We start from the raw sequence: 25,118 nt of genomic DNA on the forward strand, positions 1-25,118 counted from the left end.
TGGATGGTTTATCCAGAGTCCAAAATCAAACTCAACAGAAAATCTGAAGAGTCACATGAAGTTGAGTTTTTAATCTCTGCAGAACAGAATGGATAAATATTACTAAGTCTAATTGTGATTTCCACCAACTTCATGGTTGGTTCAAGGTTGATTGATTCAACCAATTTGTGAAGCTTTTATTTTTCATGTTTTCCCCTCCAATGGGTTTTTGTTGTTGTTGCTATTCTGATAAATTGTACTGAATATCAATTTATGTGCAAAAAGACACAAAATGATTAATCATTATCTAATTTTTAACTCTACAGTCTGTACTACATAACTAATTATTTCTGTGGCTTTGAAGCCATAATTCTTCAAAAAAATTATTTAGCCAATTGTAAATAATTGTAATTTATACTTTTATTATGAACTGTGGTAACTGACTGATAATTTCAAGGTTAGTAACACGGAAGAACCTTTTGGGTTCGTTTAACCTCCAAAGAACCAACTTATGCTGCAAGTTGGTAAACCAGTGTGGTGGTGTTATAGTAGTAATATATTACCATTACAGACAGAACAGCACAATATAAGAACACTCTGAGGAAAGTGATGCCTGCTGTGAATGTTGTTCAGGGTTCTCTTGGGACTTCTTGGAGGAGACGATATGCTCTTGGAGTAATTTTGGTAGGCTGGTCACTCCTGGGATTTCCCAGCACTGTTTTCTCCATTTGTGGAGAACTGCTCCCACTGTGGTTTCCTGAAATCTTTCTTTATCTTCAGGAATGATGTGTTGCTTTTTTAAGTAAACAATTTTTTTTAATAGACATTTTAGCCAGCTTCATGTCAAGTATGTTTCATTTGATTTCTCATATCTGGCATTAATCAGCCTTGATTGTAGCTTTTGAAATCAGACCAAAAATTACAATGAAAATTTTGGTAATCATGGTTAATTCATGATTTAAAGAGTTTTCAACAAGTCTTTAGAAAACAGCTATGTGCATTTATTCTGGTTGCGTGAACACAAATAAGCAAAAATGCAAAAACAAGTCATTGAGGGAATTTTAATAATCAGATGATCACCATGGTTACATCCTATACCCTTTGAAATGTTTCATTCTAAACAAGTGTTTTCAGTCATTTTTCCATTATGTAGATCAAATACATAATCTGTTTCCAAGCCTTTATAACTGTTTATAATATCCAGCTAATAAAAACACACTTGATATTAGAATATTAAACCAATAAAAATATTTTCATACAGAAATGTGGATTTAAGGGAAACTGTGTGTATACCAAATTTAGTACCTTTTTATTTTAAAAATATACTTTTAAAAATAACGAGCCTCATCAGAAAACGCATTTTAATTTATTAAATATGACTGCATATTATGTTATTAAAGTGGCATATACAAATAATTGTTTTGTCATGGTGGGTTTAGCAAAGGACCCCAGCGCAAAGACAGACGGCAAAAAAGAAAAGTTGTTTAATAATGAAAACAAAAAGGAAACTTGCCAGGGGAGAGCAGGCAGAGTGACTGAAGAATTCAGCAATGAACAATAAAAACCAGTAAAGCTTTTATAGTGAGGCATGGGTGAAAAATGACAAAGGACCCAAATGAACTAATCAGAGGAAATGTGGCACAGATGTGACAGGGAGAAGCAGGGAAACTGAGGGCGGGAGACTAATTAACACAGAGGGAGCTCAACTAAGCCTCAAAGGATTTACAAACAAAAAGAGGAAAAAAAAAATCTGACAAATCTAAGAGAGATGAACACAAATGTACAAGGAACAAAGCATAAGAATAAACGACAAGCCTAATCACAAAGGCAAAGACCCTTCTCAATAATGAACACCAGAGGACCAAACAAATGTGGAAAAACAAAGAAATTAGTTAATGCAAACCACAACCCAAACACCTAAGTATTGTGATTCCTCTCCCACAGTTGTAAATGCATTCATCCTTTCATTGTTAAAATATTTATTAGGAGTTTGAGTCATTTAAAAGAAATGTTATAAAGTTGTTAAATTGGATCCTTCTAACAAGGGCCAATTTTGAGAGGTTTAAAGGGGAATTATTTTTGCTTCACTGTTGCACAATAAATTTGAGCATATAATTTAACAGTGTGCTGTGCATTGCCAGTTTTGTGCATTGATTGTTAACCATTAACAATCACATTCTGTTAAGTGAAAGCATTTCTTTAACACCGGAAAGCACAACAGTTTAGGAACACATAATCAGATGAGGTTTTTTCAGATCACTGAGCATCAAACCCAACTCTGATAGCTCTGCCAGCTCAGAATGAGCATTGCTGATGATGTTAAAATGTCAGCATCACTCTAGTGTGTGCTTGTTTTTTGAAAAATCCCCACACAGCCCCGTCTGCTTGGAAATTAGCATATCCAGGCAGATCTCAATGGAACTTAGCATCTGCTTCCCCGCATGATTAGGTGTAAAGACAGGACAGAGTGCCAAGACACCTCTGTTTACTGCTGCTTTTTATTAAAGCCCCAGTGTTGGGGGGGCAGGGGGATGTTAGTTTAGCAGTTTATAAAATTGCATCAGCTGGATTTAAAACAGATTTGCAGTGTATGCGTAAAGACAGGATTGTTGATGGTGACGGCGATGAAAGGCTGGAACGTCAATTTAATGCCAGTTGGAAGGGACAGGAATACGTAACTTCAATCATAGATAATCTGGATACAAAAATCCAGAATAGCAAAATGTTTTGCAATGTTAGAAGAGCTTAACAGATAATGGATTACAGATCTTTCTCAAAAAATTAGCATATTGTGATAAAGTTCATTATTTTCCATAATGTGATGATAAAAATTTAACTGTCATATATTTTAGATTCATTGCATACCAACTGAAATATTTCAGGTCTTTTATTGTTTTAATACTGATGATTTTGGCATACAGCAAATCCCTGTCTCAAAGAATTAGCATATCATGAAAAGGTTCTCTGAACGAGCAGTTAACCTCATCATCTGAAACAAAGTAACTCTAAACACCTGCAAAAGATTCCTGAGGCTTTAAAAAACCCCCAGCCTGGTTCATTACTCAAAACCGCAATCATGAGTAAGACTGCTGACCTGGCTGCTGTCCAGAAGGCCATCATTGACGCCCTCAAGCAAGAGGGTAAGACACAGAAAGAAATTTCTGAACAAATAGGCTGTTTGCAGAGTGTTGTATCAAGGCACCTCAGTGGGAAGGAAAAAGTGTGGCAGAAAACGCTGCACAATGAGAAGAGGTGACCGGACCCTAAGGAAGATTGTGGAGAAGGGCCGATTCCAGACCTTGGGGGACCTGCGGAAGCAGTGGACTGAGTCTGGAGTAGAAACATCCAGAGCCACATTGCACAAGCGTGTGCAGGAAATGGGCTACAGGTGCCGCATTCCCCAGGTCAAGCCACTTTTGAACCAGAAACAGCGGCAGAAGCGTCTGACCTGGGGTACAGAGAAGCAGCACTGGACTGTTGCTCAGTGGTCCAAAGTACTTTTTTTTGGATGAAAGCAAATTTTGCATGTCATTCGGAAATCAAGGTGTCAGAGTCTGGAGGAAGACTGGGGAGAAGGAAATGCCAAAATGCCAGAAGTCCAGTGTCAAGTACCCACAGTCAGTGATGGTCTGGGTGCCATGTCAGCTGCTGGTGTCAGCCACCGTGTTTTATCAAGGGCAGAGTCAATGCAGCAGCTATCAGGAGGTTTTGGAGCACTTCATGCTTCCATCTGCTGAAAAGTTTTATGGAGATGAAGATTTCATTTTTCAGCACAACCTGGCACCTGCTCACAGTGCCAAAACCTCTGGTAAATGGTTTACTGACCATGGTGTTACTGTGCTCAATTGGCCTGCCAACTCTCCTGACCTGAACCCCATAGAGAATCTGTGGGATATTGTGAAGAGAAAGTTGAGAGACGCAAGACCCAAAACTCTGGATGAGCTTAAGGCTATCAAAGCATCCTGGGCCTCCATAACACCTCAGCAGAGCCACAGGCTGATTGCCTCCATGCCACGCCGCACTAAAGGCTGCAAAAGGATTCCTGACCAAGTATTGAGTGCATAACTGTGACTAATTGTTTATGTTGCCTCTGTCTTATGGACTGGTGATGTGTCCAGCATCTTGCTTCACGACCGCTGGAATAAGCTTCACACCTCCATCGCCCACACATGACTCTAACAATAAAGACATTTAAATAATTTTTTATATATTCAGGATTCAAAGTTTTAGAAAATTGTTGTTCTAATCGTTGTGCTAGTAAATTTAATATTGTATAGCTTTCAAACACACAATAATATATGTTAAGTGTTTATTTCTGTTAATTTGAAAGATCATGGCTTACAACTAATGAAAACTACAATTCAAAATCAGGATCATGGGAAAGACTGCTTACTTGACAATATTCAAGCAGATAATGTATAAAAGGCTGTTGCTAAAGAAACTAAAGAGTGGTGTTCAAGCAAACTAATGAAAAGTTGAGTGGAAGGAAAAATGAGGCAAAGTGAAACCCACAGTCTTGCGAGTAGTTTTCAGGGAGATTTACATAGAGTGGACTGAGACTGGACTTAGAGCTTCAAGAGCCAAAGGGCTTTGACATATCCAGAGAATAGACTACAACTCTGCTTTTAAGCAACATCTGAACCCGAGGCAGTTTCAAAGTCCTCTTTCCGGATTAAATACATTTAGCATTTTATTTGGAAATCATCATCATCGTCATAGTTTGATTGTAGAGGGGCTGCTGTTGGTCCACTAGGTTTTATAAAGTCCACTGTCGGTGAACCTGACTGCCAGTAAAGTTTAGTGATTCGTGGTTCTTTCTGCTGCTGAGCTTTAGGGAGAAGCCACTTTCCTTTTGCTGCAGTAAAAAAAAAGTACCAGTATCTTCTTTAATTACGATAGTATCAGTATGCTTGATTAGTCAGCAAACTGGCCTGAATCAAAGCCTACATAGAATCAATGCACGGTAGTACTGTCAAAAGGAAGACTGAGCACAAGCCTGAACAATACAGATGACCTGAAGGCTGCTGTTAAAGCAACCAGGCTGATCTTCTCAATGCCACTTTGCACGGATCAAGTAAATCATGTGAAAAGAGCCTTGACACGTCTGTTTACATGTGATTTAAGATGGCACCGCACGTAGTTCAAACGTCTGAAGAACAGAGTGACTGAAATGCCACCTTGCTGTTATAAATGGTGCCGAAAATGGAGTCCAGCGTGGAGCTCTGCAGAGCGTAAACATCTTTGCCCACGTCAGACACATCTTCATCTGAATTGTGGCCGGATCATGACCATGTTTCTTTTTTGTCCAAGTATCATAAAAATGTAACTGAGGTGACAGAAGATGATTTGTCTGACACGTGTTAAAAGAAAAAAAACAAAAACAAAAGAGAAACGATAGTCATACACCTTTGCTTCAAGTTGTATGAAGATTGTTGCATCGCAGGTCTTCCTCATTATGAGATATTATCAGTGGTCTGACCTCTACCTATGTGGAAACCTTATAAAAAAATGCACCTTTTCTATCAAGGTTTGGACACACTTAGCATGGCGGTGAGTAAAATGCTAAAAAACACTAGTTTTACAGATGACAAAATTTGTTTTGCTTGCTCACAAAGAGATACAGATGTGAGCGTACTGGTATTGCAGTTGATTCCTTCTTGTTACTCGCGTAGTGTTTCAATTTCAGGCTGTATAAAAAGCATATTCTCATTTGTATTTGATTCCCAGCCTCGCTGAACACCTTAGTTTGTCGTTTCGTAATTTATTTTGATTAGGTGATTAATCAAGACATGACGGATGATACAGTTAAAGTCTTAAATGTACTGAAGCCTCCAAAAGAAAAATCCCCCTCTGTAATCTGAGATTTTTGTATGGAATCGAATTAATTCACCTATTCCAAGTATGAGCTAAATTCTATTAAAATGTTGCAGTCCTGAAAAGTTTTTATTATAGTTATAATTATTATTTGAAGCGCAGCATGATCTTTCTCAGAGAGATAATGGGAGAGTCCAAGATTTCAATTAGCAGTTCCGCAGCAAGCACTGTGTCGTTATTGTTTAAAAAAAAAAAGCGAAACGGGGAAGAGGGAAAACTGAATGGATTGAAAAATATGACTCAAACAGAATATAATATCTGCACCACAGGGAGAGACTAAATTCAATTTTTCCGCACTACTTGAGACTCCCAAGTACACATCAAAAGGCAATTAAAGGCTAAAAAAATGGATTTTGCATGACATATCCCTTTTAAGATTTTGACCTTAAACTCAAGGGCACTTGGATTATGGAGGACAATCAGAATAATCAATGAAAAATTAAGGACTGAAGTGAGGCTAAATAAGCTGCTCATGCTGGGAACCCATCCAATGTGTCTGAATTTAAAACAGACTCGTATTGCTGAAGACGTTAGAGTTTCAGCTGCAGGTGGTGGCACCACCACTTTTTAGGTTTGGAAGCGGCATTTACATTCCACATAGATTTTTCCTCTTAGGCTTTTTGCTTTTTTTTTTCTTGGTTACCATCGTCTGATATGGAAATTTGCTTGATGATCTGAAACATTTAAGTTTGAATGAAAAGCAAAAGCAGATGAAATCTGTATGGGGACAAGTACTTTTCCCCCTGTCCTGTATCCTAGTTTTATTTGTATGCCTTTTAAGTATGTCTACTTTTAATTGTGTTTTGTGCTGGTTAAATTTGTCCCTTTGTGATTTTATGGTTCTTAATTATTCAACACTTTTTACTGTATGTGCATCACAAGGCGGTTTTATAGGAGTGTCATTACAACACTATAAATGCCATGAAAGGAAAACACCCTCAATCCTGTTGCAGTTTCCAGTCCTGTCTCTCACATGTATACATGTATATGCACCCTTTTTTTTTTTTATCTCAAATCTGTCACTTTTTTTTCCACGGCCACTGATTCCCCCTGTCGTTCTTGGCTTGAGTTCAGCTTCGAGGTTCACTGCGACACATTCTTTCACACCAGCGGCTTCCTCACAGAAACCCTGTCCGGCTGACATTTATGCAGAGCAACAGCCCCGGTGTGTATGCGTGATAATTAAAATGTGTACACTACAGAGCCTTTTCACATCTCCTTGAGTCTCTGGATGCGCTGCCCGCTGGGGGCACTGTTATATTTAGCTGCTTGGTCTTTGATTAAAATATGACTCTCCTGGTGACCTTCACACCTGCCGCAGCTCTGCCAGGTCCTCAGGAACACGATCACTTGATAAATTCATGGCGGTCGGGGCCACCAGAACCGCTGACAAAGACACAATCAATCCTCCACAAATTGAGCGTGTTCCTCTCTATGCAGCATATATGTGTGAAGCTCTGTTACTGTGTAACTCTGGCAGCATCCGCCGGTGCAGTGGACCGTCGCTGAGGCTCAGCAGATGGATAGATGGGGAATCCTGTATAAATATCCATGTTCCCAAGTGGAGAGGATTGACATTTTATTCCTTCCTCCAATTTTCTGTCTCCACCACAGGAAGCTTGCATATTTAGCTTTCAGTAATATATTTCTTCATTTATCTTGAAGGGATTGCGCTCCATACTCCACATTGCACCCATTTTCCAGAGAGTGTTATCACATTTCTTATTGTGAGCATTATTTTTTTTAAGGGGTTAAAAATCCTAATGACTCACTTGCCTTGACTGAAATCATATTTTGGGATTATAGATATTACTGCTTCATCTGCAGTGTTGTGAAAAAAGTATTTGCCCTCTCTTCTTTATTTTCTGCTTTGTATTGTCACTGACTTACATGGTGTTTCTTGCATGAATGGCACCCTGAGCGAGGCTCTCTCTCTCTACGGCCCCCTCCCACCTAAAGATTCTGGGTGGGACAGAATGCAGTGCAGAAGTGCAGACACGGAGAAAGCGTGCAGCTTAGTCTTCCTAGTATAAGCAGAATGGAGGGCGCTACCAGTTTTGATAATTTCCCCATTTACATAGATCTGGTCTAAATTCATTGTTCTGTGTTTTAACTTCTCGGATTATTATAATTATTTGTGTTTAGAGTTTCTTAGAGTAGCGTCTCTTTCTGTTTACAGTTGATCTGATTAATACGATGCGGTGTGTGACCTTACAGAGCTCCGGTGTGGATGAATTAAATGATTCTTCAAAGAAGAGTGGGTCAGAACTCCTCATGAACACTTGATGACAGTTACTGCTGCCAAGGGTGAAACAATCAGTTGTTCGCTCAAGGGGCTATTACTGTGAAGGTTATGGTTTGAAGACAGCAATAGCAATTTAAACCCCCGAGGTTCCCAAACCAGACATCAACCTCTCTACAGTCACAAGAGGCAGACCTGATAGAGTTCAACCCACAGTGGGGACAAGCTTGACTTTGTATTGCGAATCCACACTTTTTTGCTCTTTGTGTATTTGGGCCGGACAGAGGGATGGATCGATGGATTTATCCCTTTAAATTTTACAACAAATAATCAGGTTGACTTAAAAATGTAAAAATAATGGTAACAGTTTTATTTTTTTATTCAACTCAAAGCATTTTAGGTACTGTACACCTAAAAAAAGAAAAAGAAAATAATTTCGTATAAAATGCAATATTTCATGCACAAAAAGACAAAAATCTAAGACCTAGCATATATAGAGTAATTTTCAATTCAACACAAAGGGCACTTACTTAGCCTCTGGGAGAAGTTTTATAATTGTGACATCTTGTCAGTCTGTATTTTTGGTAAAAAAAAAAAACTTAAGTATCTATTTTTCATTTTTAATTACATCATTTCACAACATCCTCTACGTTCATAAAAGCCCATCTCATCACACTCATAACCCGATTCTTTGATGTGTATCCTTAGCGGAAGTCGTCGCAAAAATGATTCTTGGCTTAAACTCGGACATAAATAAACAATGTTGAATACGCGTGCTCGCACTGTGTCCTTCATTGTAGCATTTTTGTACTGAAAAGAGATCAAAGTTTTTCTGGGTGGCTTCTTGGTAATGAAGAGTCCTTCGCACTGCCCCTGTCTGTCAGAGAAACTTTGATTTTCTTTAAGAATCACTTTGCCCTGTCTGAAGTACTTTTGGGTTGGTTTCAGAGCTAAATTGCTGAAGAAGGAGCATTTTCTGCCTGTTTAAGAAGAAGGCTTCAGCTCTGATTAGTCGAACCATGGCTCACTCTAAAACACCCTGATTACGTCTGCCGGTCTGTTTCCGTGGCTCTCTAGTTTGTCTTCAATCTTCCCAAATCTTTTTTTTTCCCATCTTTTTGATGTCTGGTAATCACAGATTTCAGTTGTTGTGGGAATTTATTTTTGTCTGGAGCCATAATTTGTTGATCCATGGGGACACATCAGTACAAAGCTGGTGGTCAGGGGTTACAGCAAAGCATGAGGGCGAAGTCAGGGGAAAATGCACAGATTTTTATTTTGGTTTCCACATTTCCACATTGTTCAGTATATTCTGTTTCAAGTATTTAAATACATTTGTAGCTGAAACAAATACACCTTGTATCGACTGACAGTCAGTGCTGTGGCTGAATCGTTTGACATTAAAGTGATACTTTACAGGTCTATTGTAGATGCAAGAGGCGGCGGTTCATTGACCCTCCCCCTAATGTCTGCTGTAAATTTGCCGTTTCATCGCTTCTGGTGTTAAACAGTGATTCTCCGTGACATTCAGCTGAACTTTGTGCTTTGTTCAAATAAGCAAATGTAATGTCATGAAAAAAGGCTAATTAGTGAAAAGAGTAAAAAAAACAGTACCGTAACTATGCTGACATTTATCTTCTCTGCACCTGTTAAATCGATGTTTACCGAGCAGTTTTCTCTGCTATTGTTTGATTGCGATGTCAAAATTCTGTGATTGTTTAGAGAAATTTACTCGTGTGAAATGCAATTGTGGTCATAAACAATAAATGAAAGCATTTTCTTTTTTTGAAAGGGATGATTGATTCAATGTTGTTATGCAGACTTTGGACAGATTCATTGATCTGCTCAGAGACACAAAAATTACCGGCAAAGTGATGGATGGTTGATTCAGTGGAGCAGATAATCGAAAGGCAAATGTTAAGGGACTCCAACCTGCAGCATTATAATGTCAAATTATTAAAGGCTTTGTCACAGTATGTAGCACAGAGACACACTTCGGGTGTCCAGATATATTAGGGACACTGTGGCTTCAATTCACCAGGGGCTCTGTGTCTCGGTATGTGCTTATTCATTCATTTACATATATTTATATAGCCGTATTAAAGAATAAAGATAGATTTGAGCTGTGTATTCAGTTTCAACAATCCTGTGATTTAAAAGAATTATAATTACAAAGCTTTGGAAAACTGTAAAAAGTTTTTAAAATAACATCCTTTGTTTAATTTAAGTAAATTGTTTAATTTAAGTAAACATCAATATTTTCTACTTCTGTTACACTTTGTTTGCTTCTAAAAGATTGCAGCCATTTTAAAAAATGTTGCTAACTTGTGTGTCAATACTGTTGATTATGAAATATAGCTGATAATATGTATTTGTATGGAGAATTACCAAAATATGTTATCAAGACACTTGGAGCAATTAACCCTAATCAGCTAATCTAATAAATAAATTCTGAATGCATCTTTAGTGCCTGTTAAGGTAGTAAAATCGACCTCTTTAGCTTTATGTCGTGCTTTGTTTTTTCCCCTCATCAAAAATGTACGTGGAGTGCCTTGGTTCTTCCATGCATGCATGCATGCAAACTGCCCTTTACTCACTTTACAAGAACAAAAATGTGTTCAATCTGTGCTTTGTCAAAATTGCATTTGATCTTTTCTTCACTCCTCGTCGCGCTGTTGGTTGTGTCGGCTCCGGCGTCCTTTATGGTTACATGGGGCAGTTTCAACACAATGACAGCTATCAGAGTGCAGAGGCTGCAATTTTCATACAGGTTGTTACCGTCTTACACAACAACCTCCACCACCACTGCCTCTGTAATGTCTGGAGTGTTAAATGATGTCAGTGAAATGCAGGAACAAAATGCTTTTTTTTTTTTCTCCCCCTGACATGATTGTCAGGACGTAATCCCCAGAATGTATCGGAAATGAAATGCAGTCTCAGATGGAGAACTGTTTTATTTCTAATCAAGCGATGATAATCCAGAGCTCTATTGCGGTGCCTCTCCTTCACAGTGGAGATGGATGGAGGTCTGTACAGGCTGTAAAATGTCATGGCTCCTGGATGAGAAATGCTAACAAGGCTACTTAACACTGTAAAAAAAAAAAAATCAGGATGGCAGGATGGTTTCAGTGACGCCACGTGCGTCCTACAAAGGTTATTGGTGCTTGTGAGCACAAAGGCCGCCTTTGTTGGGTGACCTCATTAACATTCACAGAGGTGTGTCACAATTGGAGGGTGCTACTGCATCCATCCCTGTCGGAAAATCGATAACGCCATCTTCCGAAGGCTCTGCCGACAACTCATCCTGGCTTTGTCACGAGCCGAGTTCAAGGACTGGCTCTTGAAGTTGTTTACCTCATAAAATGTGTCTGAATGTGGGGTTTCTGAAGCAATTGGATGGTAACTTGCTCACGACGAATTTAATGTGTGCCGTTCTCGCTCTGAACGGTATGCAGGGCTATCTGATTCCTCGCCGCGAAACCCCCGCAGATTGTTTGAGTGTGTTTTACACCGCTTTGTGTTTGTTATCGTTGGAAGGGCTCCTGAAGTGTCGCTCTCAATGTGCCAGTAAGACACAGCGCACAGATGTGGCAAAAACTCAAAACAAGGAGCAGCACGGGCGAACAAGCCCACAGACGCACAGCAACTTCTCAAACGAGGAACGAGCCTTTTTCTAGGTCACCGTCTGAGTGACTTGACAAGTTTCCCTCTCTCTGAGAGCTTTTGAAGTTTCTGCTGCGACTGCATGAATGGAATTGGGATTTACTGACAAATGGGGTGCTCACAGAATCCAACCAAATTATTCAAACTAAAGGTCCAGGACCTCATTTGCTTTGATGCTGTCACAACTCGCATATTCACAAATTGAGTTTTTGAACGTCTTTGTCACTTTGCAGAATGGAAATCGGCAGATGTAAAGTCGTTTGCAAATTATGTCTTTTTCTCTGCTCGATTCGGAATCATGAAAATGTTTGTAATTAGGCTTGGTTTTTGGTCTAATCGGAATTAATGAGAGAGGATGAGGGTGAGAATGGATCGACACGCTGAGAACCCTCTATGATCGTAGTGGGGTTTTGTCTTTTTTAGATGACCTGGCAAACGCAGCAGCCACATTAGGAAAGATTAGAGTGGACGCTCAGCTATGGGGAGGACCATGCAGATTGTAGTTTTTGAAGTTGTGAAATCTAATTAAGATTTGGTTACATTAATTTGACTGACTGTGAAATTGCTTTGGAAGCACTTTATATGGGATGAGGATTCTTCCTTATGTTCAGATGTTTGATTTATTCTTCGAATGTTTGAAAACAAAGCACAGTGCCTAACTGCCTAATTTAGCAACCTTCTTGTTGGTGGATATATTTGCATTATTTGCTTTTGCGGACTGGTTAGAACTGTAGCTGATGAATCAAATGTGATATTTTCCCCTTCCCAAGCCTCTTATTAGCTCAGTTGGGAGTGATGGAGTTTGCTCAAGCTTTACGTTTTGGGTCTAACATTTGCTACCACTTACGTTTTGAATCAAATTATAATCCCAGCCGTCGGTTTAATTGATATTCTAGTTGAAACAATAGCTTATTTTTAAAAGTCATTGTCTTAGGTGAAGTCTCGCTTGCATAACAGTGCAGGTTCCTAAAGAAAACCTTCAGACAGATAAACTGAACCACAAGGTCTGTGATGCATTAAAGCTTTCAGCCTTTTCACGGTGGCTTCAAACATTTGCATTATTCTTTATTTAATCCAACATAAAAGCAAAAACAACAAAGTTTGTAGAGTCATGTTTTTTTCGTCAAGGTTTTATTTTGCAGGAACTTTAAATTATATTTTTAAAACAAATGTTGCCTTGTGAAATCTGCATATTTCTAGATTGTTGTGTTAATCGTGAATCAAGTGTAACTACTGAGTAATTAAGCATTGCATTAGCACGCATCAGTCCAATTAAAATCATTTTTGCATGGAAACTACAGTATATGCAGATTGTTTGTGATGATATGACCTGGTGAGGATTAAGATTTCTAATTAAAATAAAAAGAGCACACCAAAGATAAGTGGATGGAAAGGATAGTAGCAGTTAAGTTTAAATCTGATTAATACGGAAATATTAAATATTTGCTACATTTAGTCAAGAATATTAAGCTCTGTTTACGGTCCTGTTCACTATTGTCTTCCATATAAACAAATATATCTGTGAAATGGCTATTGTTTTTTGGTTTTTTTTTTACTCACAACAGAGCGCCTGAGAGGGGTCTGTGGTTTTCAACTGCATCAGCTCTAAAGTATTTTGGTCGTTTTCTGCATTTCTTAAAGATTAGTTAATCAATTTATCGTCATAGTTCTCCCATGATTTCATGCTCTCAGCAAAATTTGCATGCTACAAACCGAGTTATTTTACTGTCGTACTAACTTTTTCTGCTTTAAACTACAAAATGTAATCTCAAAGCGACTACTTTCAAGATACTCAGACTTGAAAGTACCTGGAAAAAAAAAAAAAAAAAGATCCAAGCTGCGTGATCTTGGATCTTTACAAAAGCTGCAACAAAGCTTCAGCTGATTGATGCTTCAGTCGCCTCCCAGCTGTAGCTCCCATAATACCGATTCAGAGTCGTGCAGATGCAGAAATAAATGTCTCATTATTACCTTGATTGTTATCGTACGGCTCCATCCTTTTTTCTGGTGTCACTCATTAGATTTTTATTCAAGTGTACATATTAGGAGTCAATTGGATATCTGAGCTCTGAATTACTGGAAGCTCTTTAAAGGCTTTGGATCTTTTTTTTTTCTTTTTTCTTTTGTAAAAATGAAAGCCGGTTGTTCTAAATGCATTGCAGCTGGTGTGAACGCATTCAAGAAAGAGAACAAGTGAGGGACAATTACTGGTTTGTTGTGAGCTACTTTGAAGGTGCAGAAGGAACTTTGATGCCATTAAAATACTGAGGGAAGACTTTATTTTTATATATATATATTTAATTTTTTTAAGTTATGTTTTGTGGTTGTATAGAAAAATGTGTCTCTGTATGGTGCATAAAAGTAGCCAAGAGGTTACAAATACAGACTACAAATTTGAAAAGTCTGATTGAATGTGTAGGTATTTGGGTAAAATGAAAAATAAATAAATAACAGTTCTTGACACCATCCACAAGGAGGAAAAGCTGCAAGAGGAGGCACTTCATAGTGCTCTACCCAAGTATACTACTAGAAAGTTGAGTGGAAGAAAAAAAGTTGGCTTAAAGTCCAATAGATTGTGACACTGTATATGTGAGCCTGTGTTAAATAAATAAATAAATAAATAAATAAATAAATAAATAAATAAATAAATAAATATCTTAAGTATGTTTTTAAGGATGGGATGACCAAGACCTGGAGTGCAGCTTCAGTCAACATTTTATTGGTTAATCTGTGAAATCCAGCAGAGAGGGGTCGCTTTGCAGTGCAGTGGGATTAGCAATGCTCCTCAAATTAATCCAGTCTGAAAAATGTAGCTAATTAGCTCAGCTGTGCAGGCTGACTTCAGCACTAATGTTCTGTCATGAGCATCACGATGCTCAGTTTGACCCAGTCAGTGCAGCGAAGTCCTGGGTTCAAATCCCATTCTTGTGTTTTTCCTTCACACTTCATTTAAAACTACAGTAAACTGTGAACAGCCAAAGAACATGCAATACAGTAACACAGGCTCACATATACAGTGTCACAATCTATTGGACTTTAAGCCAACCTTTTTCCTTCCACTCAACTTTCTAGTAGTATACTTGGGAAGAGCACTATGAAGCGCCACCTCTTGCAGCTTTTCCTCCTTGTGGATGGTGTCAAGAACTGTTTGCTGGACAAAGGTCAAGCTCACATGGGGATTCATCTTAAAGTTTCAGGATCTTTACGGTCTACCTGGTTTAAACAACAGCATGGCTGTAACAAATGCAATGTGATGAACCCACTCTCTGGCACATACGGTGGAAGAGTGGACGTTCTGAACTAAAACGGCAAGTTAACTCTGTGGCTTTCAAAAGGAGAAAAGGTTCTTGAAAATCATTTTTAAAAAATAACTAAGAACCCTTAGACTGTGTAGATAACAAGGCCAAGATGAACTTAAAAACTCAGACTGAGTTTAATCTGAAATGTATCATTTTCCTGTAAAGTCAAAAGAAAAGCATTAAATCCTCATTTTATTAAAAACCTCTCTACAGATTTGCTATCTGCAACTCAAGTATTCTTTTCATCCTCATATTCATAAATCAGTCACTTCATTCCCTCTCACCACCTTGTCTTCAGGCACCAGGTCTGTCTTTGCATCCCTGAAAGCTCTCGGAGAGGCGAGCGTTCATCTGGACCTTCGCAGGGGCCGATCACATGTCGATTACATAAACGCGATACGGCAAGCGGCGCCTGCTTTCTCATCCCCCAAGTGATTGAAGATAAATTGTGTTTCAGATTAGACCAGGAAGAGGAGGAGAACTCCTCCAGCTGCAGGAAAAGGAGATTAAAAAAATGTCTTACACAACCATCTTGAGTTAATCCAGGCTGCCGCTCAGAAAATCCACACCAGGACCGAAGCAAATGGTTCTGATAGAGCGAGCCGGACACCTGTCAGGTTGGGGGGGGGGATACTTTTCAGCACCTCCAAAGGAGGTCTCATAGACAGGTGTGAATATCGTAGGAACACTGTCCTACAATGAACAGGCTCGTACTAATAAGTGGAAACAGTATCCTAAGCATAAAACCCAGTTTGCTATGGGTTCCCTGTAGCTCCTCCTGACACTTTATGAGACGGCACACTCAGGGGAAGAAACTGTCACCTTGAATTAAAGCTGCTTTTTAATAATGCCCCTATGCACGTCACCGAGTCTAAAGAAAGCTGCGTGCACAAAGCGTTTGTGGGCTGAAAACCTCAGTGGCGCACGCATTAGCATCAGTGGCGTGTGACTGTCACATCAGATAATTTAATATATAAATTATTAATTTGGAATAAAGTAACAGGCACAGGAGCCCCACGGGGAAAGGTCCCCAATGGTTCCACTCTTGAGCTTGCCGAGAAAACCAATCAATCCTTAAATTCAGTCTAGAGTAATCGCTTCATCTCTATAAAATGAAAGTAGACGCTGTTTTCAAGACTCATAATTATACTTAAAGCGTGAATAAATATGAAATATGAGGGTAGACAATATGTACTGCTTTCATACAAAAAGTACCTAAACCTGTTGTTGCGACCGCTTGGATTTTAAGTGGGATTGTATCAAATAAAATTAGCAGTCAATGTCTTTGTATTGATCACAAGAACCTCAGCTTGAAGAACTGGGCAGTGCTGCCAATTGAAAAACTTGGTCATTATATGTAGAATCCTTTAGATCCTTCTAAGCTTTTTTTTTCTCTTTACAAAAAAATAACAAACCTACAGAAGTATTGTTTTTCATAGCTCACAATCAGCACCTGCTGCCATAGCACCATCCCAAAGGATGGCCCAGTTCTTAGGTAGCGCTTCCTCTCAGCCATCAGGAGATGGTAACCCCTCCAACCTGCCACTATCTGATTATGCACAATGTCATTTTTGTTGCCTGATTCAAGCTAAGTGAGACATAAGGCTAAGAAAAACCTAAATATCTTCATCAATCTTCTAGCTTTATGAATTCTGTATGTTCCGAGCCTGGTTGAAGCAGCAGGTCAGTAACTGGAAACATGTTTACCAGATGTTTTTTGTTTCTGAATCCAAGGAGTCTCAAGTCTAGAAGTGTACCGGTTTATTTTTGGGGGGAAGGAAATGTTTTAGAAGTTATTGTAATTTATAAAAATCTGTTTGGAGCTGCTTGAAGTTATTAAAAAAATTGTTGACGTACTTGGAAACCAACCATTACTAAGAGACCGCTTTCTACACCTACACTTGGACAATAGTCATGAACTTGGACTACTGCTTTTCTCAAACATGTCCCGATACATTACAAATGATAACATACTGAGCTAATATGCAGTGGAAATGAGATGGATTGTCCAGTGTCACTTAATGGTGTGTTCTGTTTGGAAATACAAACTTCTGACTCAGAGTGGCGACCTGAAACTTGTCCAGTTGAAATTCAGACTATTTCTTGTGTTTCCAACCAGAAACCAGAAAAGACATTAGTCACACAGCTACAAATGAACATGCATGCTACTTAGTTGAGATATAGCTGAGTGAACAACTACATAAAATGGTATAAAAGGTATAAAAAGTATTAAAGACTTTTAAGCTTGAGTTGTTTTGGATTCTGACTGCGGCCCATCACAGGTAAGATATTGCCTCCACATCATGACAACGGATTGTCTGACTGGACAATCTGTTGTCCATTTAGACAACAGATTTGTCCTTTTCCGAACAAGAAGCTTTTCCATGTCTGAGTTTCCTATTAGGGTTAAAGACTAAGATGGCTTCCATGTATCTGTATTTAATGCTCTAGGGAATTTTTTTTGGGGGGGGTCATCATCTTTTGACTTATCAGTTTATGATTTTACATGCACATGGAAATAAGTCAGTTGGCCTAAATGACGGTGTATAATTTTGGCTTATTACAAAGTTTACATTTTTCTACGTGTGTGATCTGCGAGATCAGTGTTTTTCAGGACAACACTGATTGGAAGACACTATCTTTAGATTGCGAGTGTAATCATCACCTCTGAAGTCGCTGCACATTGTGGGATGGAGAATAAATGTAATCTTATTCATCAGAAGGATTCTCCGAGGCAGAGAAACCTATCACTGTTACAATAAAAGGCTTCATGTAATATTTATAAATGCTATTAATATTTATAGCATAAAAAAGGATGTGGTATTTCAATGAGAATATGGAGAAAATGATCAAAAGTTGCTTAATTTTAATCAGCTTTTATTTTTAGATTTTACTACCTGTGCCTGTTCTGTTTCAAATACATTCTATAATTTTAATAGAAGACGTCTTGCTGGACTTTTTTTCTCTCTTGTCATTATGTGGTTATTTGAAGAATGATCAGATACTTTATGGCACTTTCTATCGTTTACAAGGATAAATGTCAGGGTAGCAACATTATCCTGCTCCCAGATTGCTAGGATTTTCCAAACCAACTCATTACTAACCAGGATTTTCACATCTGGCACAATTCCTAAAGAGTGAAGATGTAAGAGATCTAATTAGTCATATCTTAGATTGTAATTTTCTATATCTTTTATGTGCAAGAGGACATACAAGTGACATTTTATTACATTACTTCTTTGAAGCTGCCATAAAATGAACCAGTTTTATAATGTAAAAGTGTTTGAAGCAGCAACTTATCTCTGTGTTAACACCAAGTGCTGGATTTAGAGGAAAGTAGGCCACCGAGCTAGAGACGGTTGTGGTTTCCAACCCACACAGGTTTTAACACATCCAATTTACCATGAATTGATGGCAAAATATGAATCAACTTTAAATGATCTCGGCATTCTCCACATGAAAATAATGTGCTGCTGAAATTGGAAACGTCTTCCAAAAATCACTCAAAATGTAAGACTACATCACAACTGTACAGTGCCGACAATATATTTGCCCCTTACAGATTTCTTCTGTATATGTTTTATTTTATTTTGTCACACATGGACGTTTTAGATCATTGCTTAAAATAGAACCTGACAACATGAATGAAAAATGTATGAAAAGGCAAACATTCTTTCCTGATCTAAAGACATTTAAGAAAGGAAAGGAAGAAAGGATTGCAAAGGGCTTTCTAAGGGAAATCCACAAATAGAGAAAATATGGAACAGTGCCGAACCTTCTCAGAAATATTAAATTTACTTCAAAATGCACATCGTCACCTTCCTAAAATAAAGGCCTAAGTCACTTTTTTTGCCAAAAGTGATTTTTTGGCAACAAAAAATAAAATAAATATCACCGGATACTTTATGACTTCATCCAGAACAGCATCTAAAACACTTAAGTTCTCACATTAGTCAGTTAGGATCAGTGTTCATGATTTAACACAAAGAATGAGAGACTGGGGGGTAAATATAGTGACCAAATAAGAACATAAAGACCTGTTTTATATATGATCCTGGAGGCTTTTGGAAAAATATTCTGACAAAACAAAACTGGAATTCTTCGGTAGCTAGGCGCATGTCCTGTAACATCTGGTGTGAAACTAACAGTATTTTTAACAAAAGAACATTATGGTGAGTCAAACAAGATGGTAGTGTGATGGTGTTGGGTTTCTTTGTTGCTCCAGGATCTGAACAACTTGCTGTAATTGACCGTCAAGTCCACCTATGCAATGTTTAAACTAACAAGTAAAAAAAAAATTGAAGGCTTCCGAGTGGTCTAGTTAAAGTTTGGACATGCATCCGACAGAAATGCTGTGGCACATGGTTAGACAGACCAATTCGTTTTTGAAAGCTCACCAAGGAAATAGAGTGCTCCAGATGTCCTCCACGGTGATGTGCTGCTGTTAGGGGTGGAGCTTGGGATGTTAACTTTTGGGGAAAAACTGATCGGCACATAGAGACATGTGGTTTTAGCTTTTTATCGTTCAGAAAATAAAATCATTTAAAATTTGCTATTTGTGTTCACCAAAGTTATATTTGTGGGATATTTCTGGATGTAAAACTTTTCCCCGTACAGAAGAAGAAAATGACGTTTTGTGTCTCAACTAGTTTGTTTCCTACAAACAAGGTAGTTGTGTACATCAATAAAGATGAATTATTTTCTATTTTGTTATGTTAAATAACAAAAAATATCATTAAAGGTAGCGTCAAGGGATTTTCCAACAAAAAAAAGTAATGCAACACAAGTTTCATTGTTGGCAAAATATTTTAACAGTTACAGCGTTTCACTTCTGCTGCCCCCTACCGATCAGAACAACTTAGTTCTTTATCGTTTTTTAATGTAATGACCCTTGGATTAAAAATTACATAAACATTAATCATAGAAACCTAGCTGGGAGAAATATTTTAATTTGATCTGCTTCTGTCTACACTGAACAGAGGATATTTTACATTTATTTTTGGGAAAGATGTGGGACTTCATTTGTGAAGATCCCTGGGGATGCTCCTTGAATGTACTGAAACTCCGGACCATCTGTTCGTCTGACCTCACAGCCAAATCTGTCATCTGGGCCGTGTTCAGATAAACTATGCGACACAAGTTACGTTTTCTCTCTCTCTCTCTCTCTCTCTCTCTCTCTCTCTTTTAAACGTATCCTTATAGCAGGTGCGTCACTTTCCTTCAATTAAACTGGGGGTGATTTCCCCTCCAGAATCTACGGAAGCGCATTGCTATCACGCAAGAAAAAAAAAATTCAAGCGCTATCACGTTATAACGTGATACGTATCTTGTTAAAACGTGATACATATCACGTTAAAACGTGATACTATCTTGTTAAAACGTGATACATATCACGTTATAACGTGATACTATCTTGTTAAAACGTGATACATATCTTGTTAAAACGTGATAGTTATCTTGTTAAAACGTGATATGTATCTTGTTAAAACGTGATAAGTATCTTGTTAAAACGTGATAAGTATCTTGTTAAAACGTGTTACGTATCTTGTTAAAACGTGTTATGTATCTTGTTAAAACGTGATAGTTATCTTGTTAAAACGTGATACGTATCTTGTTAAAACGTGATAATTCTATGTCCAGGAAGTGGCGGTATTATGCTAGGCTAGTGTAGTGGCTGACATGAATTGGTCAGGTTTCCCTTCATGTTTGGTCTACATGGATATGGATGCTGCTTTGCACTGTGGTTAAAACCATTAAGAGAATGCTACTCTGGGCAGGATCCTAAATAGAACGGGGCTGCACAGAAGGAAACGTCAGTTTGGTTCTCTAGCTGTGGCGGCGTTCCTGACTGTCTGGATCGGAGCTGAAGTTGGCTTCCGATTGTAGCTTCTGATTCGGGAAATGGCTAAAGAGCGATTAGAACGGAGGCTCAGATGTATTTGCTGAACATTTTCTGTAAAACATTTTTATTGAACAGTACAATAGGTGCATAACGGCAACGGCTGTTCGTAACCAAGCAACCAAAATAAACAGAAGGGTAGATAGTGGCAAAAGACAAAAAATTAGATCCTGTTAAGCATTCTTCAAAATAAAAGACTTCCTCTCTCTTCCCTTTTGTCAAAATAAATCATAAATAAAGCTTTGAATTTAATTATTTTTCACATTACCTTTTTGTAATTATGTACAATCAAGTTACATTCAGTAAATAATAATAAGCATTTAAATTATACTTAACATATGACTGTAATTAAGTAACTCCGTCCATTTTCTTTACACCCTTGTACGTTAGTGGGCTCGGGAGGGTAGTTGGTGCCTATCTCCAGCTGACATTCTGGGCGAGAGACGAGGTACACCCTGGACAGGTCGCCAGTCTGTCGCGGGGCAACAAAGAGATACACAACAACACACACACACACCTAGGGACAATTTGGAGAGGCCATTTAACCTGACAGTCATGTTTTTGGACTGTGGGAGGAAACCGGAGTACCCGAAGAAAACCCACGCATGCACAGGGAGAACATGCAAACTCCATACAGAAAGACCCGTGCCAGGAATCGAACCCAGAACCTTCTTGCTGCAAGGCATCAGCTCTACCAACTACACCACTGTGCAGCCCTGTAAATAAGTAACTAATCATGGAATTAGATTTAATATGCAAGTGTTAAGAAATCACCTGATATGCTTTAAAAACAAACATACATCGACACTTCAAATCTGGAGTAGATTATTCTACGCCAATGGCAGAATATTTCAAACCTAGTTTGTGATTTGTGAAACCTTTATCTGAATTGTGAAACTTCAAACATGAGAGATTTAAAAACCTTTTCGTATCTGGAATGCATTATAAATGAACTATCACATTTACAATATTTGCTATTATTTTAGCCTTCTGTTTTCTTTCATTTTTTTGTCCTAGAGCACCTGCCTTTCTGTTTGGCTGTTGTGGTTTACAGGGATGCATTTTAACTTGAAAGGAAGTCTTTTATTTTGAAGAATGCTTAACAGGATCTAGTTTTGTCTTTTGCCACTATCTAGCCTTCTGTTGATTTCGGTTGCTTGGTTACGAACAGCTGTTGCTGTTGTTCAGCAAGTGTACTGTTAAAAAAAATAAATCTGAACAGAAAATGTTCAGCAAATACATCTGAGACTCCGTTCTAATCGCTCTTTAGCCATTTCCCGAATCAGAAGCTACAATCGAAAGCCAACTCCAGCTTCGATCCAGACAGTCAGGAACGCCGCCACAGCTAGAGAACCGAATTGACGTTTCCTTCTGTGCAGCCCCGTTCTATTTAGGATCCTGCTCAGAGTAGCTGTTAATGGTTTTAACCACAGCATCCATATCCGTGTAGACCAAACATGAAGGGAAACCTGACCAATTCATGTTAGCCACTGTAAAAGCCTAGCATAATATCGCCACTTCCTGGACATAAAATTATCACGTTTATACAAGATACGTATCACGTTTTAACAAGATACATATCACGTTTTAACAAGATACATATCACGTTTTAACAAGATATGTATCACGTTTTAACAAGATAGTATCACGTTATAACAAGATACATATCACGTTTTAACAAGATACGTATCACGTTTTAACAAGATACTTATCACGTTTTAACAAGATACATATCACGTTTTAACAAGATAACTATCACGTTTTAACAAGATACATATCACGTTTTAACAAGATAACTATCACGTTTTAACAAGATATGTATCACGTTTTAACAAGATAGTATCACGTTATAACGTGATATGTATCACGTTTTAACAAGATACGTATCACGTTATAACGTGATAGCACTCGAATTTTTTTTTTCCTGCGTGATAGCAATGCGCTTCCGTAAGAATCCGCTCAGACGCTTTCAGCTTTTATTCCCCGCATCGGCGTCGGGGTTGCAGATGGATTAAAGATTAAGAGCAGCGGAGGAATCCAGCGTTTCCTCTCCGGATGGAGCCACTCCACACAAAGTGACACAACGTGGGCGGCGCGTCGAAGACCCGATCTGCAGGCGCGGCGCAGCGGCTCCACGCAGGAGTCAGGAGCTGGGTGTGAAGCTGAGTAGACGTGACGGCGTGGTCCTTTCAGTGTGTTGACCTGCGGAACAGAAACACGCGTGAAGGCTTAGAGTGGGGGCTCCGGGTTAAGGCTAAACTGCCCTCTGGAGCGCGTCTGACCACATTGGACCTCACTTGATTAGGAAAGAGAACGATGTTGTTTTATCCTTTTTTTTATTTTTTATTTTTTTATTTGAGCGTCTGAACTGTTCCACCTGACGTGCCGCAGACGATAAATTGGATGTAACCTCTGGCGAAAACATTTTTTGGAAACGTGATTCGCGTCTGTCTGCCTGCGCGTATTTTCTGGAGACATTTCCAGCGACGCGTCTTTGGCACGGCAATAAATCAAAGAGATGTGCTGCTGTGAATTTCTTTTGCCAAACTGAACTCAAAGAGGAGTGATCAAGAACCAAGAGCCGGGGAAAGAGATTTTCTTAATGAAGTGACGAGAGGACATTTATGGCCACATGAAAATTACGTGAAAAGCTCTGGAGATGCGGCGCAAATGCTTTTTTCTGCTCCAGGTGAGTTTTGTATATTTAAAATGTGCGCTTCCACTTTATGTTCCTGCTTTGTATGTTTAATTAAAACTCGCCCCGTCTGTTGTTGTGATTAACATCTGCTGAGTTTAATCATGATGCAAAAGGGATTGAAAGCTTCCAGCAACATGACGGGGAAAATGTCACCATAATGTCTAGGAAAAACCCGCACAGTTCTCTCAGATGAGGGTTTAAACCTGGACATTCCTGACAGAGTTTGGCCTTTTTATATATATTCGTTTCCATTAAAGTGCTGATGCAAGAGTTTACCTGTAAACACTGAAACTTGAACTTGACTCTTCGGATCATAAGTCATCCCAAGTGGCGTGATTCTTATCTGTAACTGGAACTCAGATGCTGATGCTGAGAAAGCCGAAATTTGGCACCGGTTTGTTTAAACGAGCGACTGCCCTCTCTTTGGTGTTTCACTCAGATGTCTCTGCTCTCTGACAGTGCGCCCTTGACTTATCTCAATATCGCCACATGTTTTTGCTCCTGAGTGGAGCCTGCTGAGGTAACAATGAGAACACGTGATGTGTTGACCTCATATAAGAGACATAGCGATGATGTTGGGGGACGCCTGAGGTGCAGGGCTGGTTTTAGGAGGATGTGGGCCCCTGGGCTAGCCTTGGTTTTGGTGCTCTATACCCACACGAGTTAGGCTTTGCAGAAGGATGCATTGAATACGAGCCTGTTGATTTTGTAATTCAGTTTTAAAAAAAAAGTTAGATTCGGGAATTATAGATTCATTACTTGCAGTGAAATATTTGAAGCTTTTATATCTGTAATTTTGATGACCGTGGCTTGCAGCTGTTCAGAAAACAAAACTTTAGTGTATCAGACATTCGGAGTATTACATAAAACTGATTTTGAAACGGATGTTTAGTTCTTGAATCTTTATGTTATGGCCAAAACCTTTATGGACATAAACAGTCTAGGAGGGTAAATCATCAAAAGGTCACTGCAGAAGAAGCTGGTTGTTTCACAGAATGCTGTATCCAAGTATATCAATGGAAAGTTGAGTGAAAGGAAAAGTGTGGTAGAAAAACATACACAACAGGGGTTATCCCAGCCATGAGAGGATTGTGAAGCTAATGTGTGAAATATTACTGAAATCAGTGCTTCAGGAGCCGCATAATGATCTTTTTAAGAAGGAGCTAAAAGTGTCACATTTGTTGTGTTAAGCCCCTCTTAAACTAAAGACAACATATATTGCATTTCCTTTCGAAATTAAAGTCCTAGAGTCTAGGGGAGTATTCAGAGAGGGACAGAATGCATTTATATCAAGCCCAAAAACAGTGAAGTTGTTTACCAGGACATTTTAGAGCACTTCTTTCTTCTTTCTGCTGGCAATCTTTATGGAAAAGCGGATTTCATTTTCCAGCATGGCTGACAAAGGCACAAATACCTTCTTTAATGGTCATGGTACGAGTGTGCTTGACTGGTATGCGTCGCTTT

General features: G+C 38.7%; 1 protein-coding gene across 1 annotated transcript in view; it reads left to right on the top strand.

Annotated features, from left to right (window-relative positions):
* The first annotated feature begins 22,912 nt into the window (after window positions 1–22,912).
* LOC103481615 (corticotropin-releasing factor receptor 1-like) overlaps window positions 22,913–25,118 on the top strand; it is an 89,811-nt gene continuing 87,605 nt past the window's right edge. The window contains exon 1 of the mRNA XM_008437205.2: window positions 22,913–23,645. Coding sequence (XP_008435427.1) covers window positions 23,616–23,645 — 30 coding nt within the window. The 5' untranslated portion in view covers window positions 22,913–23,615. The remainder of the gene's footprint in view (window positions 23,646–25,118) is intronic.

The sequence above is a fragment of the Poecilia reticulata genome, chromosome 19 (assembly GCF_904066995.2).
Source record: "Poecilia reticulata chromosome 19, P_reticulata-male-v2, whole genome shotgun sequence".
Classification (NCBI taxonomy): Eukaryota; Metazoa; Chordata; class Actinopteri; order Cyprinodontiformes; family Poeciliidae; genus Poecilia; species Poecilia reticulata.